This window comes from Mustelus asterias, chromosome 17 (assembly GCF_964213995.1).
Source record: "Mustelus asterias chromosome 17, sMusAst1.hap1.1, whole genome shotgun sequence".
Taxonomy (NCBI): Eukaryota; Metazoa; Chordata; class Chondrichthyes; order Carcharhiniformes; family Triakidae; genus Mustelus; species Mustelus asterias.
Genome location: NC_135817.1, coordinates 64117185 through 64133809, shown reverse-complemented (window position 1 = coordinate 64133809; position 16625 = coordinate 64117185). Strand labels below are relative to the sequence as shown.

Below are 16625 nucleotides of genomic sequence, written 5' to 3'. Positions count from 1 at the left end.
TGCTTCTAACTTACGAACATACAAATTCGGAGCAGGAGTAGGTCATTCGATCCCTGGAGCCTGCTCTGGTAAGATCATGGCTGATCTGATCTGGCCTCAACCTTTCTAACCTAGCTTCCCTTTACAACCTTTGACTCCCATGTCAATCAAGGATCGTAGACGTGGAGCGGATACTTCCTCTTGTGGGGTATTCTAGGAAGAGAGATCATAGTCTTAGGATAAGGTGTAGCAAATTTAAAACAGAGTTGAGGAGAAACTACTTCTTCCAAAGGTTGTGAATCTGTGGAATTCGCTACCCCAAAAGTGCAGTGGATGCTGGGACAGTGAGTAAATTTAAGGAGGAGTTAGACAGATTTTTCATTGGTAATGGGTTGAAGGGTTATGGGGAGAAGGCAGGAAAATAGGGATGAGGAGCATATCAGCCATGATCAAATGGTGGAGCAGACTTGATGGGCTGAATGGCCTAATTCTGTTCCTATGTCTCATGAACTTATGAGGGCCTATTAACTCAGCCTCCTAAGATTCTGGGGAAGAGGATTCCACAGACTAACAGCCCATTGAGATAAAAAAAACAATAATCCCCACCTCCTTAAATGGGGACCCCTCATTTTTAAATTGTACCTCCAAGCTCCAGTCTCTTCCGTAAATAGAAACATCCTCTCAGTATCCACCCTGACAATTCCCCTCAGAATCTTTCAGTAAGATCACCTCTTACTCTTCTAAATTCCAGTGGGTACCGGCCCAACCTGCCCAACCTTACCTCACAAGATAACCCCATCATTCCCAGAGCTGCTTCTAATGCAGGTATGTCCATTCTTAAGTAAGAAGGCCAAAACTGTGCACAGTACTCCAGATGAGGTCTCACCAACACTCTGTACAATTGTAGCAAAATGCCCCTACTTATATATTCCTTATAGTAAATTATGATGTGGAGATGCTAGTGATTGACTGGGGTGGACAAGATAAGAGGTCACACGACACCAGGTTATAGTCCAACAGCTTTATTTGAAATCACAAGCTTTCGGAGCGCTGTTCCTTCGTCAGGTGAAGTTCAACCTATAGTTAGACTATAAGCTGGTGTCATGTGACCTCGCAATAAATTACAACATTTCATTTACATTCCTAATCATTTGCTGTACCTGCATACTAACTTTTTGTGATTCATGTACCAGGACATCCAATCATTCTGTACCTCAGAGTTCTACAATCTCTCTCCATTTAAACAATATACTGCTTTTATTTCCTTCCTGCCAAAGAGGGCAGGTTCACATTTTCCCACATTATACTGCATCTGCCAATTTTTGTCCACTCACTTAATCGATCTGAGTCCCTTTGCTGATTCCTGTGTCCTCTTCATGACCTCCTACCTATCTTCGTGTCATCAGCAAGTTTAGCAATCATGCATACATAGGAACATTGTACCCCTTGATTCATCCGTCATTGATATAGATAGATTATAACTGGCTGAGGCTGTAGCACTGATCCCTGTGTCGCTCCACTAATTACAACTTCCCATCCCAAAATGACCCATTTGTCACTATTCTCTGCTCCTGGTAAGTCAACCGATCCTTTATCCATGCTAATATATTACTATCTATATACACTATGATCTCTTATTTTGTGTCATCGTCATAGAATCCCTATAATGCAGAAGGAAGCCATTCAGCCCATTGAGTCTGCACTGACAACAATCCCACCGGCCCTATCCTTGTAACCCCTTGTAATCCCCCTGACACTAAGGGCAATCCCACGCAGACCTGTTCCCTGTAACCCCAAATATTTACCCCACTGATCCCCCTAAGCTACACATCTTGGGACGTTAAGAGGCCATTTAGTATGGCCAATCCGCCTTACCTGAACATCTTTGGAGTGTGGGAGGAAACCGGAGCACCTGGAGGAAACCCACGCAGACACGGGGAGAATGTGCAAGCTCTACACAGTCACCCGAGGCTGGAATTGAACCCAGGTCCCTGATGCTGTGAGGCAGCACTGCTAACCACTGTGCCACCGTGCTGCCCTTTATCGTAACCTTTGATGTGGCACTTTATCAATTCCCTTTTGGAAATGCAAGCTACAGGTTCCCCTTTATCCACACTACTTGTTGTTTACTCAAAGAACGCCAATGAATTCGTCAAATGTGATTCCCCTTTCACCGGACCATGTTGACTCTGCCTGATTAAATTAAGATTTTCTAAGTAAAAGCAAAATAGTGCAGGGACTGGAAATCTGAAATAGGCTCAGAAAATGCTGGGAAAAACTCAGCGGGTCTGGCAGCATCTATGGAGAGAGAAAACACAGTTAAAATATTTTGAGCCCATATGACTCTTCCTCAGAGTTACGAGGGGAGAAATGTGATGGGTTTTATACTGTTTAAAAGGGGATGAAGCAGGTGGAGCAAAATAAAAGGTCAGAGGTAGGAGGGAGCTATGAAGGATTGGACAATGATGCCATGGATTTTCAAAGATCTTCTTAATATCTTGCGCTAACTTCCTTAATAATAGATTCTAGCATCACTTCTATGATAGATGTTAAGTGGCCAGTAGTTTCCTGCTTTCTCTCTCCCTCGTTTTTGAATAGAGAAGTTACATTTACTACTTTACAAGCTGATGGGGGCCTATCCAGACTCTAGGGAATTTTGGAAAATTACAATCAATGCATCTACTGTCTCTGGAGCCACTATTTGTCAGACCCAAGGTCAGTTCATCGGCTCCAGGGGACTTGTCAGTCTTCAGATCTAACAATTTTCACAGTACCTTTCTCCTAGTGATTGTAATTGTTTGAAGTTCCTCCCTCCCTTTCACCTCTTGATTCACAAGCATTTCCCGGATGTTACTTGTGCCCTCCGCAGTGGAGGGAGCCTCCTTCTGCACTGTAGTGATTCTATAATATGATGGCTAACACTATACGCTTCTCACGTCACATGGGGAATGTACAAGTGCTTGTACAAAAGTTTCATTCCTGGGAGTTGTGGTGAATTTTATAAGCTTAGTTCCTGTGAATGTTTCTCAAAATGAAGACTGAGCTCACTGAGAGCTTTAAAGTTCCACATCTTGCAGATTTGTTCGGGTAGCCACCGAGACTTCTTGTCGAGAAAATGGGTTTATGCTTCCACTCACCCCCCTCCCCCCCACCGCCCCAACACCCCCAACATCGCCAGAAACCTAGCGCTGGTGATTTATGGAAGGCATTAATGGCCTGCTAGGAAACAGCAGGACAGCAAACTCAGCCTGCAACAACAACAGAGTATAAAACACACCTAATTTGTCTGTTCCTGTATGAATTAATAGGATGCATGACCCGGCCAATAAATTGCGTGGTCCAGGCCACGGACAGGCATCTGGGTCACATGCTGATGCATGCAACTGTTCCGGAATACCCACCGTTCCCGAGATCTCGCACTGAGACATCACAGCCTCTTCACAGTCAGATCCAAATTCCTTCAGATTACTAAATTGTCCAGATGGCCTTCCTCAGAAGGAAACAAGCAGCCAGTATGTTTGCAATCACCAGGGCAGAGTTTTTGTGTGAGTGAGAGTGTATGGTTTTCTTTCAGACCATGCTCAGGCTCATAATTTTAAACTTATTCGGAAGCTCAACTGAGCCCGGAGTCAATAATCAGTAGCGTCATAGAATCACTGCAGTGCAGAAGGAGACCATGAGGCACATTGAGCCTGCACCGATAACAATCCCAGGCCCTATCCCCATAATCACATGCATTTCCCCTGCTAACTCCCCCTGACACCATGGCCAATCAACCTAACCCGCACATCCTTGGACTGTGGGAAGAAACTGGAGCACCCAGAGGAAACCCACGCAGACACGGGGAGAACATGCAAGCTCCACGCAGACAGTGACCCAAGGCCGGAATTGAACCCGGGTCCCTGGCCCTGTGAGGCAGCAGTGCTAACCAGTGTGCCACCGTGCCACCCCATCATCATTCAAGTAGCTGCGTACTTTGTAATGTCTCTTAAGTTCCCTCCTTTCATTCACCCGATCAGAAAGCTTTATTTAAAAAAGGAACATCAGATTGACTCACTGAATCCCTTTGTATGTTTTTGTAAATATATATTTGCAACTGTTTACTTCTTCACCCACATTCCTGTTTTCGACAGTAAATGTTAAAAATGACAATCGGCAACCTTACTGTGAAAATCCTTGATACAATTGGATGGAATCCCTCGCGCTATAAGTTTTAACTTATTATTTATTAGTGTCACAAGTAGGCTTACATTAACACTGCAGTGAAGTTACTGTGAAAATCCTGAGGGAGAATTTAGCATGGCCAATGCACCTAACCAGCACGTCTTTTGGACTGTGGGAGAAAAGCTATTGGAAATAAGGTGGTTAATAGTGGGGAAGAACATCTGCTGTATGTGCGTGAACGTGATAACATGGCTGACATGGAATTTGCAGCCTTGAGTGTGTCCTGGCAAACGTAACTACAGCTAAATTGGACTAGAGTAGCAGCAACTTACTTTTAGTGTCAAAACATCACACCACTCATCTGATAAATCGGAAAATAAGCTTGATTTTCCCTTGATTTTGCTGGAGGGAGGAGGATCCAGTGTTAATGTTACAGATAAAATGTCAGGGGAAACAAAACATTGCTTTGAACCAAGATTCTCCTTGGATATTGAAGTGATCGCTCCATTTTGCCGTGTGGTTAGGTTGCTCTTTCCCTCTCTTTGTCAGGTTAAGACTCTCCAGCGTAAGATTTTTTTGGCAAAAAAAAAATCTGCAATTATTTTACACAGCTTCAAATTATGAGTTTATTTCTAAAAGTTTGCAAAATGACAACAGCAGGGATTTCCAGTTCTCACCACTCAAAGGGGGTGAAATCTCACGCGAACCATAGCACTAATGGGTTGAAATCTCACCCTGCGGTAGTAATGGTGAGTGTAATATGTTCTGATAAGATTCCATTAAAATAATTGGACAGATTCCAAGCAAACAATGCAATCTAAACTTTTCATTACTGATAGCTCACGTGGAGAGATGTCAAGGGAGTGCAGAAAGTTATTTCATAATGCGTGGTATAATCCTTAAAATCTGATTTAAAGTTTATTTATCAGTGTCACAAGTAGGCTTACATTAACACTGCAATGAAGCTATGACTGCAACACTACATTCTGCACTCTCTCGTTTCCTTCTCTATGAACGGTATGTTTTGTCTGTATAGCGCGCAAAAAACAATGCTTTTCACTGTATGTGACAATAATAAATCAAATCACATCAAGTTACTGTGAAAATCCCTTAGTCACCACACTCCGGCGTCTGTTCGGGTACACTGAGGGAGAGTTTAGCTTAGCCAATGCACCTAACTTTCAGACTGTGGGAGGAAACCGGAGCACCCGGAGGAAACCCATGCAGACACAGGGAGAATGTGCAGACTCTGCACAGACAGTAAGCCAAGCCGGGAATTGAACCCGGGTCCCTGGCGCTGTGAGACAGCAGTGTTAACCACTGTGCCATGTGTTTTTGCACATATATGTTGTATATAATTGATGTGGAATGCCTGTTACACGATCTGAAATTAAGGCTGATCTCTTCACCTTTTTGTAACATACGTAAAAGAAACAGATGGTTGCTGACTAAACAGATACCAGGCCTGGCAGAAGTTAGATGGGAGCTGTGTGTTCTGATCAGGGAGCCGTTAGGTCCATCTGTGAGTCTCACTTGAATCTCATTTTGACATGCTCTATGAACCATCAAGAACATGCCCTAAATTCTAACAATGGCGCATCGCAAATGATATATGGTATAGGTGGCATTTTGTGAACTATGTAGGCCTGTAGCTCTGTGGGCAGGAGAGAGCTACATTTCAATTAAAGGATCATCATTTAATTACCTCAGATTTTTGCTGATCACAGACATGTGAGATATATAGGGTGAGATTATCCACTCCCGCTGCGGTATGTTTTACGGCGGCCCCTCATTGACCGACAGCGGGATCTTTGAGTCCTACCACAGTCAGCGGGTTTTCCCATTGTTTGCAACCTCTGCCACCAAGGATTCCACAACCAGGAGTCACCATTGGCGGGACCCGAAGATCCCATTAGCGGGCACGGCTGGAAAATCCCGCATAATCTCTGATATAACAATGCTTATGCCAAATTTATCAGGACAGGCTTTTTGCCCCCATGCACCCAACAGCCCTCAAGTGTCCCTGACAGCCATGTCTGCGCCAGAGTGGAACAACACATTACAAAAAAGCACATTGCCAATGTCCAGCCCCGGAACCTCGAGTATATCCTGTCAGAGGCCGTCAACATGACGTGACGGTTAGCCTCCTGCAGGTCAGAGGCTGTAGTTTGGGCAGAAGGGGGGAAGGGTTTGAGGTGATATCAGACCTCCACATGAATGCTGTCTCCAAAATCAGGCAAACTGGTTGTTGATGGAGATCAGTAGCCTGAAGGCCCAAATTGTGAGTAAACATGTGGGATTAGTCAAGAATAACATTGAATCATATCTTATCTTCTTCATCTGTCCTCATAACAGCCAATACATAACAATATTACGGGCGGCACGGTGGCACAGTGGTTAAAACTGCTGCCTCACAGCTCAGGAACCTGGGATCGATTCCCGGCTTGGGTCACTGTGTGTTTGGATTCTGTACGTTCTCTCCATGTCTGTGTGGATTTCCTCCGGGTGCTCCGGTTTCCTCCCACAGTCCAAAAATGTGCATTGGCCATACCAAATTGCCCCTTAGTGTACCAGGATGCATAGGTTAGGTGGATTGGCGGGGTAAATATGTGGGATTACAGCACTGGAGCCTGGGTGGGATTGTAGTCGGTGCGGGTTCGGTGGGCCGGATGGCCTCCTTCTGCACTGTAGGATTTCTATGAATATAGGTGAACAATTACTGCAAAACTAATCCACATTTGACTTTTGGGAACAATCAAGTATTAACTCCAAAAAAAAGGTAATTATTGGCTGGCGTTTTTCAGAACCTCTCCATGGAGCTAATGGGCTCTGGTTCCTTCTTTATACATTGGGTTTGCCTTTATTGGAATAGGATCATCAGTACTTCAGAGAATGCTAGAAAATGCCAGGAGTAGGAATTGCAAAGTATTTAGTCTGTTCATTGATTTTCATCATCATTTCTTAGTTCTGCCTCCAGAGAATAATAACTAACTCTCCAAAAAAAACCTGCAGTAATGGTAGTCCGTGAAATGAGGTTAATATCGATTAACCCCAAAATTGCAATGCCGCATAAGGCAAGGAAAATTGCAATCCCCAAATGAGGCACTTCCTGCAGCCTTTATTATCTCTTTACCTCCACAGAGCTCTTTAACTCTCTGCTGTCAGGCAATATACAGGTAATTGCTCATTTACAGCAGGTTCGTTTTGTTAAGGAGGAATTTCATCTTGTGGGGTGTGGTGATTACTGTTAGCAGATGTTTTCTGCTTTTCCTCACAAGCCAACCACACTTCCCATCCCAACCAATTTTGGAGGTCAATACAGTTGCTTCCTGTAAGCTTTGCATTTACTTCCTGTTTAGCTATCATGGGGTGGCATAGTGGTTAGCACAGCTGCCTCACAGTGCCAGGGAACCGGGTTCGATTCCCGGCCTGGGACACTGTCTGTGAGGAGTCTGCATGCTCTCCCCATGTGTGGGTTTCCTCCCACACAGTCCGAAAGACATGCTGGTTAGGTGCACTGGCCATGCTAAATTCTCCCTCAGTGTACCCAAACAGGTTCCGGAGTGTGTTGACAAGGGGATTTTCACAGTAACTTCATTGCAGTGTGAATAAAATAAAAGTAAAGTTTACTTATTAGTCACAAGTAAGGCTTACATTAACACTGCAATGAAGTTACTGTGAAATTCCCCTAATCGCCACATTCCGGTGCCTGTTTGGGTCAATGCACCAATCAGCATGTCTTCCAGACTGTGGAAGGAAACCAGAGCACCCGAAGGAAACCCACGCAGATATGGGGAGAATGTGCAAACTCCACGCAGATATGGGGAGAATGTGCAAACTCCACACAGACAGTGACCCAAGCCAGAAATCGAACACCGGGACCCTGGCACTGTGAGGCAGCAGTGCTAACCACTGTGACACAAGCCTACTTCTGACACTAATAAATAAACTTAACTTATATCATGGTTGAATAGTGCATAAAGCAGGTTGACATCTTGCTTTTTTCCCCACTGAAGTCACTGAAGAAAATCAGATGTGGTTTAAGGTGGCCTGGTGTTTCACTGTTGTTTGTCTTCACCCCTTGCACTTTAGTGTCTCCCCTGACTCTCTGTGAATAAAGCAAGGAAATAATTGCATTTGTATAGCATCTTCATTACAACGGGATGTCCCTTAGCTCCTTGCATCCAATGGGGCACTTTTGAAGTGTAGTTATAATGTCAGAATTGCAACCGCCAATTTTCGTGCAGTAACTCCCACAAACAGCAATGTAATGATGTCAACTGGGGGATAAATATTGTAAGAAGTTTAACAACACCAGGTTAAAGTCCATAAATATTGGCCAGGCCACCAGGATTAGCTCACCCGCTCTCCTTCAAAATAGTGACATGATATCTTCTGCGGCCAATCGAGAGAGCGCATAGGGCCTTGTCCAAGAGACCAACAGTGCGGCTCTCCCTCACCACTGCGCTGGCAGAGTCAGCCATTAATGTTTGCATTCAAATTCTGTGGCCAGATTTTAACACTCTCAGAGAGTGAAAAAGATCGGCCTCAGTGTGACCCCAGCACATTGCCTTCTGATTCAGAGGTAAGAGAACTGCCAACTGAGTCACAGCTGACTCCCAATGGGGGAGACCCGTCAGTCCATGGAGGGAGTATTTGAGCATCTGTCACACTGCAGATGTCCCGCCCCAGACTGTCTAAAGTATGAAATGAAAGAGAGTGGCAGGCAGCTACTTCTTGGCCAGGTCGATTAAGGTTAATTGATTTTGCCGAGATACGTCTGCAAATGACCAGGAGTCGGTCACTTACAAGCACCGTCATTCTGCAAACTCCCTTCACCACAGGAATTAATCTGCAATTGTCCCGAGGATGTTTACTGCCAAAAGGTATTAAGGTCTTAAAGGGGTAGTCCACATTTAACAGAGTTCCACTTTAGCAGTGGGATATACATCACAGCAGAATAATACGTTACATACTGCATGTAAATGCCTGTCATTATAATGCAGCTTGTCATTCAACCTACCATGAACAGAGCCACAGGAGTTCCAATAATAAGAATAAAATACTTTGTGATCCCACATTGTTAACTGATGAATATTATGAAAAAGTAGCTCAGTGAGTTTCACAAACCTGTAGCAAAATTCACTCAGAACTCGCAGTCAGGCGCCTCGGATAATCCTCGCAGCCTTATCATGTCACATTTTGCATTGGAACAGAATTTTAAAAATATTTATAAAAGGAATAGATTTCTTCCATCATAAAGTCTGTCACTATTTATCTGCGGCAAAATACAAAGCCTATAATGCATAGCAAAATAATCTGAAATTCACTTCTCCCAGGGCATTGACATTTGCTTTAATTTTCATTAAAGCAAACATCTTTGATTTTTTTCTCTTAGTGCTGAATGCAAGAACCTGCAATGCTAAAGTCTACCACTGACTATAGGAAACTCACATGTGTCCTAAAGGGGGGGCCTAAGAATGGATGTTAGTTGGGGGTCATGTGGGTGATGGCCAAGGTGAGCGCTAAACCCTCCAGCCCGCCTCAGGGTGAGACAAGAGAGATCTTAACTCCCAGGACTTCTCGGAAGAGGCTTTGGTTAACCGCACCCATCCCCCCATCCCCCCCACAAAAGTGGTGGAAAATGCTACCTGGTTGGTTTGCATGAGCAAGAGTTTGGGCGCCGGGAGGATGAAATGACAGCCCTGGCATTCAGGATAGGGCATTGAGGTTGAGCAGGAGGAAGGCAGTCTTGGGCAGTTAACACATAAAGTTTCCCGAGTGTAACCTGGAGGAACACTTCTGCTCCCTGGGCTCATCAGGTAACAAAACACAAATGAAATGTCTCTCAGCCTCGGCTAGGCTGAGATGCGCCTGCTGCCTGATTGAGAAGCCAAAATGGCTCCCTTGTTTGGGCTCCGATAGCATCATCATTGTCCCTCCTACATACTTAAGTAGGACAGCCTGTAGCTTCTATCAGATGTCCCACACTCACCACTTAAAAAGGCAAATTAGTGCTGCAACCCATTTTAAGAATGGAGGGAGTAAGTTGCTTTGTGCATCTGACTTGGCCTTTTCCCTGGCCTCCACTGTGGATGGGTAGGGTTAATATCCGGCCTCTCCGGCCTGGTGTCAAATTCCAGATTCAGTTGAACAGGCCAGTTGGAGTTGTCAAGCTACCAGGCAGGATTATAGAATCCCTACAGCGCAGAAGGAGGCCATACGGCCCATCGGGTCCACATCAGCAACAATCTCACCCAGGTCCTTTCCCCGTAACCCCATGTATTTACCCTGCTAATCCCTCTAACCTATGCATCCAGGGACACTGAGGGTCAATTTAGCATGGCCAATGCACCTAACCCACATATATTTGGACTGTGGGAGAAAACCAGAGCACCCGGAGGAAACCCACGCAGACACGGGGAGAACGTGCAAACTCTGCCCACACAGTGACCCAAGCCGGGAATCGAACCTAGCTCCCTGGAGCTGTGAGGCAGCAGTGCTAACCACTGTGTCACCATGTCGCCCAATTCTCCGATCCCGTCCGTGCCCACCCCACTGCAAGTGAGAAAGGAGAAGTTGGCGCTCCAGCCAAAACTCCATTCACTTCCATCGGAGAATCCCAGCTACGATCGAGGGTGGAAGTTTTGGTGCTGGTCAATGATAAAAATATGGGTAGGGTAGCACTAACCTCAGGTTAGTTTCCACATCTTTTTTATTAGTTGGTCACTGTATCCAGTGGAGCCAATGGCTGGGCCCAGTCTATCCTCTTGCATATTGCAGTCATGTCCATTACGAGGCAATAGCCAGGCACGAACATATTTGATTTTCAAATTCATGCTGTCCTGAAGTATTGTTAATGTCCTAATTTGGATGCTTCGCTTCGGTAGAGTGCAGGCACAAACTGGCTAGTTTCAAACCTGGTGATTGTTCCACAGGATTCCATCAAGCCTTAATCTAACAGCTTGAACAGATGAAGTCAGAGTGACAGACAAATTCCATGGGCGTGCTGTAAAGCTGTGCGCAGCCTGGAAGACCCTGCTGTTACTAGTTGCTGCTTTCACATGTAATGCTCTGTACTTATTCCTGTCTTCCTGTTTTCCTTCCAATTAGGCCATCAAATCTGCTGCTTGACCGGAGCAACACAGACGTTACAGCTTTCCGCTCCGTGGGTGACTGGCTTGACGGTGTCCGGATGGGACCATACAAGGATAGCTTCACGGGGGCAGGCTACAGCTCCTGCGACATGGTGGCAAAATTGGCCTCAGAGTAAGACACCCTTTCTTTCTCAGTGACAAAGCGGCATTTTGACAAAAGTTAAGCCAAGTTGTAGAGCTACATATGAAGGTCTAGAAGTGACTTCAGTGCCTGCATCCGACTGCTAGGGCGTGGTCTTACTTTCCATTCGCGCCTCGCTCCCACTGCAGCGAAGTCGGAGAAGTTGGCGGCCAGTCAAATCTCCGTCCACTGCAGCAGGATGGGAAAGTCCCACCGGCATGAATGGTGATAAGATTCTCGCCTTGGTGTCATATCAACTTTGATTTGAGAGCATCTTGAAGCAAGAAATTCAAGATAATTGGATCTTATTTCACCATTGAGGCTCCCTACCTGGTTATAATAATAGAGATACTGCTACTGAGGCAAACCAAGGTTGTATAGTGCTGGAATATATTGGAATCGTTTGATACCTTGCTCGTGTGATACCTTTTTTTAAATACTAGGGGAGACAGTGGTGTTGTGGTAACGTCACTGGACTAATAGCTTAGAGAGCCAGGCTAATAATCTGAGGGTGAGGATTCAATTCACACAATGGCAGCTAGAATTTAAATTTGAATAATAATCTGGAATTGAAGAGTTAGAATCAGTAATAGTGACCAAAAAACCATTATTGATTGCTGTAAAAAACCATCCCTCAGGGAAAGAAACCTGCTGATCTTACCTGGTCTACCTGTGACTCCAACCCATAACAATGACCCTTCATTGACCTCAGAAATGGTTCAAGCCAGGCAATTGGGGAAGGGCAACAAATGCCGTCTTTGCCAGCGACTCCCACATCCCATGAAAGAATAAACTGAACCTTAAAAAGTAAAGATCATTCAGGAGATGGTGAATTGAAGAAAGCGGAGCTGTATTCGATGTAAAGGAGCATTTTGGGACCGATTGATGGTCAGTTGGACACCAAGTTCACAGAATGTTTACAATGCAGAAGTAGGCCATTTGGCCCATCGTGTTTGCACTGGCTCACCTAATGAACAATTCACTTTGTGCCATTCTCCTGCCTTCTCCACGTAACCCTGTACATTCTTCCTTTTCCGAGAACAATCCAATTACTTTTCGAATGCCTCGAATGAACCTGCCTCCACCACACTCTCTGGCAGTGCATTCCAGACCCGAACCATTTCCTGCGTACAAAAGCATCTCCTCATATCTCCTTTGCTTCTTGTGCTAATTATCCAATCCGTGCTCTCTCATTCTAGATCCTTCAATTTCTCCCGATCTACTCTACCCATAGTCCTCATGATTCTGAATATCTCTGAATCAAATCTCCTCTCCTCCTTCTCTTCAAGGAAAATAGTTCTAAATTTTCCACTCCATCTTCATAATGGTTTCTCATCCCTGGAAACATTCTCATGAGTCTTTGTTGCACTTTCCAGTGCTTTAGCATTGTCCTGAAGTGTGGTGCCCAGCAATGTGCGGCTAGGAGACTGAAACAAAAGCTGTGTAGCCGGCTTCCTGCTGGGCGCCATGGCCTCCTCGCGTCTTCAGCAGCCGGATATCCGGCGTCACCAGCTCCACGCCAGAAATCGGTGCGGAGCTGAATAAATTATTTAAATGATGACATTTACATGTAATTAGTGAGCCCAGGACTGAAGTCTCTAGGCCCGCTAGCCTCATCCCCCCCGCCAGGAGTGTTTCACTCCAATGGGGTTTACAATAGCTCGCCACTAGCTGGGAGCTGGCAGCCTGACCCAGCTTGAGTGAAGAGTAGCCATGGATGTCCCCTAGGAGGTCAGGAGAAAGCAGGGGTGCCCCCTGGGCATTGTCAGCTTGGCAATGCCAGCCTGGCCCCCTGGCACTGCCCAAGGAGCAAAGTGGCAATGCCCAGGGGGCAGCTTGGGCATTGGGCAGTGCCGGGGGGGGGGGGGGCCAGAGAGGGTGGGTCCTAAAGGGGACAGGGTTCTTGGGTGGAGATTGGTAGGGTTGGGGGAGTCCCACTGCCACTCTGCATTTGGGATCATAGGCAGAGGGAGGGAGGCCAACAATCGGGGCTGGACATTGGGGTTAGGGGCTGGCGGCAGTCGGACTGCCAGGGGCATCGGGACTGTGGGAAAGGGGGAGTCGGGGCTGCAGGGGGAGGGGGGGTGCTCAGGACAGTCGATGGCGGGGGGGCAGAGGGAGGGGTAGATCGAGGTGGGCCGGGTGGGGGGCATGGGCTGGCCCAGACATGTCCGAGAGGCCAGGAATCGGGTCGCGGTGGAAGGGGGGGTATCGGACGGCCAGCGAAGCGGGGTCACTGGGCTGGCCAGCAATTGAGCTGGCTAGCGATCGGGAGGCTGGCAGTGCGAGGCTACTGTGCATGCTCCAATCCCGGCGCTGACAGACCAGCGCATGCGCAGTGGCCTGTTCAACGCTATGCTGCCGGCCTCTCCAACAGGAATAGGACCCACCTCCAGAGTTTTAGTGTGATTAATGCTCGGACACTCTACGATGCATAGCGTGTGGGAGATTCATTTTGAAAATCCCACTGAAAAAACCAGGGGTATTTACTCCGGTGTTTATGCGAATTCAGCACTTTGAGTTTTTTTGGGAGAATCCTATCTTGTGTTTTATACAAGTTCAACATAACCTCCTTGCTCTTGTCCTTTGTGCCTCTATGAATAAAGCCTAGGAAATAGTATACTTTATTGACTGCACCCTCAATATTTCTTGTCACTTTCAATGACTTCTGCACATATACACCCAGATCCCCCTGCACCCTCGTTAGAGTTGTATCCTTTATACTCTATTATTCCCTCCATGTTCTTCCTACCAGATAGAAGTATTTTATATTTTTCACATTGAACTTCACCTGCCACCAATCCACCCATTCCACCAACCTGTCTATGTTCCTTCAAAGTTCTACCTTCTCCTCTTCACAGTTCACAATGCCTCCAAGTTTCATATCATATGCAAACTTTGAAATTGTGCCCTGTAGATCATGGTCCCAACCATCAGTATACATGAGGAAAAGCAAGGGTCCCAACACTGGTCTCTGGAGACCTCCACTACAAACCTTCTTCCAGCCCAAAAAACCTCCATTAACTATTACTGTTTCTTGGGTTTATTTATTCGTTCATGGCACATGGGCATCTCTGGCTGGCCAGTATTTATTGGCCATCCCTAGTTGCCCTTGTTCGATGGGCAGTTGAGAGTCAGCCATATTGCTGTAGTTCTTGAGTCACATGTCGGCCAGACCAGGTAAGGATGGCAGATTTCCTTCTCTAAAGGACATTGGTGAAGCAGATGGGTTTTTCCGACAATCAACAATGGTTTCACGGTCATTAGTAGATTCTTAATTCCAGATATTTTTCATTGAATTCAAATTTTCATTCAGTCATAGAACATAGAACATAGAACATTACAGCGCAGAACAGGCCCTTCGGCCCACGATGTTGCACCGACCAGTTAAAAAAAAAACTGTGACCCTCCAACCTAAACCAATTTCTTTTCGTCCATGAACCTATCTACGGATCTCTTAAACGCCCCCAAACTAGGCGCATTTACTACTGATGCTGGCAGGGCATTCCAATCCCTCACCACCCTCTGGGTAAAGAACCTACCCCTGACATCGGTTCTATAACTACCCCCCCTCAATTTAAAGCCATGCCCCCTCGTGCTGGATTTCTCCATCAGAGGAAAAAGGCTATCACTATCCACCCTATCTAAACCTCTAATCATCTTATATGTTTCAATAAGATCCCCTCTTAGCCGCCGCCTTTCCAGCGAAAACAATCCCAAATCCCTCAGCCTCTCCTCATAGGATCTCCCCTCCATACCAGGCAACATCCTGGTAAACCTCCTCTGCACCCTCTCCAAAGCCTCCACATCCTTCCTGTAATGTGGGGACCAGAACTGCACACAGTACTCCAAGTGCGGCCGCACCAGAGTTGTGTACAGTTGCAACATAACGCTACGACTCCTAAATTCAATCCCCCTACCAATAAACGCCAAGACACCATATGCCTTCTTAACAACCTTATCTACTTGATTCCCAACTTTCAGGGATCTATGCACACATACACCTAGATCCCTCTGCTCCTCCACACTATTCAAAGTCCTCCCGTTAGCCCTATACTCAACACATCTGTTATTCCTACCAAAGTGAATTACCTCACACTTCTCCGCATTAAACTCCATCCGCCACCTCTCGGCCCAACTTTGCAACCTGTCTAAGTCTTCCTGCAAACTACGACACCCTTCCTCACTGTCTACCACACCACCGACTTTGGTGTCATCAGCAAATTTGCTAATCCACCCAACTATACCCTCATCCAGATCATTAATAAATATTACAAACAGCAGTGGCCCCAAAACAGATCCCTGAGGTACACCACTTGTAACCGCACTCCATGATGAATATTTACTATCAACCACCACCCTCTGTTTCCTATCCGCTAGCCAATTCCTGATCCAATTTCCTAGATCACCCCCAATCCCATACATCTGCATTTTCTGCAGAAGCCTACCATGGTGAACCTTATCAAACGCCTTACTAAAATCCATATATACCACGTCCACTGCCTTGCCCCCATCCACCTCCTTGGTCACTTTCTCAAAAAACTCAATAAGGTTAGTAAGGCACGACCTACCTGCCACAAAACCATGCTGACTATCACCTATCAATTCATTACTCTCCAAATAACTATAAATCCTATCCCTTATAATTTTTTCCAACATCTTGCCGACAACAGAAGTGAGACTCACCGGTCTATAATTCCCGGGGAAGTCTCTGTTCCCCTTCTTAAACAATGGGACAACATTCGCTAACCTCCAATCTTCTGGTACTATACCAGAGGCCAACGACGACCTGAAGATCAGAGCCAGAGGCTCTGCAATCACTTCTCTTGCCTCCCAGAGAATCCTTGGATAAATCCCATCCGGACCAGGGGATTTATCTATTTTCAGACCCTCCAGAATATCCTGCACATCCTCCTTATCAACTGTAATACTGTCTATTCTACTCCCTTGCAACCCAGTGTCCTCCTCAGCTATATTCATGTCCCCTTGCGTGAACACCGAAGAGAAATATTGGTTCAATGCTTCACCAATCTCCTCCGGTTCCACACATAACTTCCCTCTGCCATCTATAACTGGCCCTAAACTTGCCCTAACCAACCTTCTGTTCTTGACATACCTATAGAACGCCTTAGGATTCTCTTTAACCCTATCCGCCAAAGTCTTCTCATGTCAGTATCCATCTTGCTACTTTCCCTTTTTCACAT

At 45.9% G+C, this 16625-nt stretch overlaps 1 protein-coding gene across 1 annotated transcript in view; it reads left to right on the top strand.

The window, feature by feature from the left end:
- Positions 1 to 16625, top strand: part of epha3 (eph receptor A3) — a 327186-nt gene that overhangs the window by 288743 nt on the left and 21818 nt on the right. The window contains exon 16 of the mRNA XM_078232846.1: positions 11257 to 11412. Within this exon, the coding sequence (XP_078088972.1) occupies positions 11257 to 11412 (156 nt within the window). The remainder of the gene's footprint in view (positions 1 to 11256; positions 11413 to 16625) is intronic.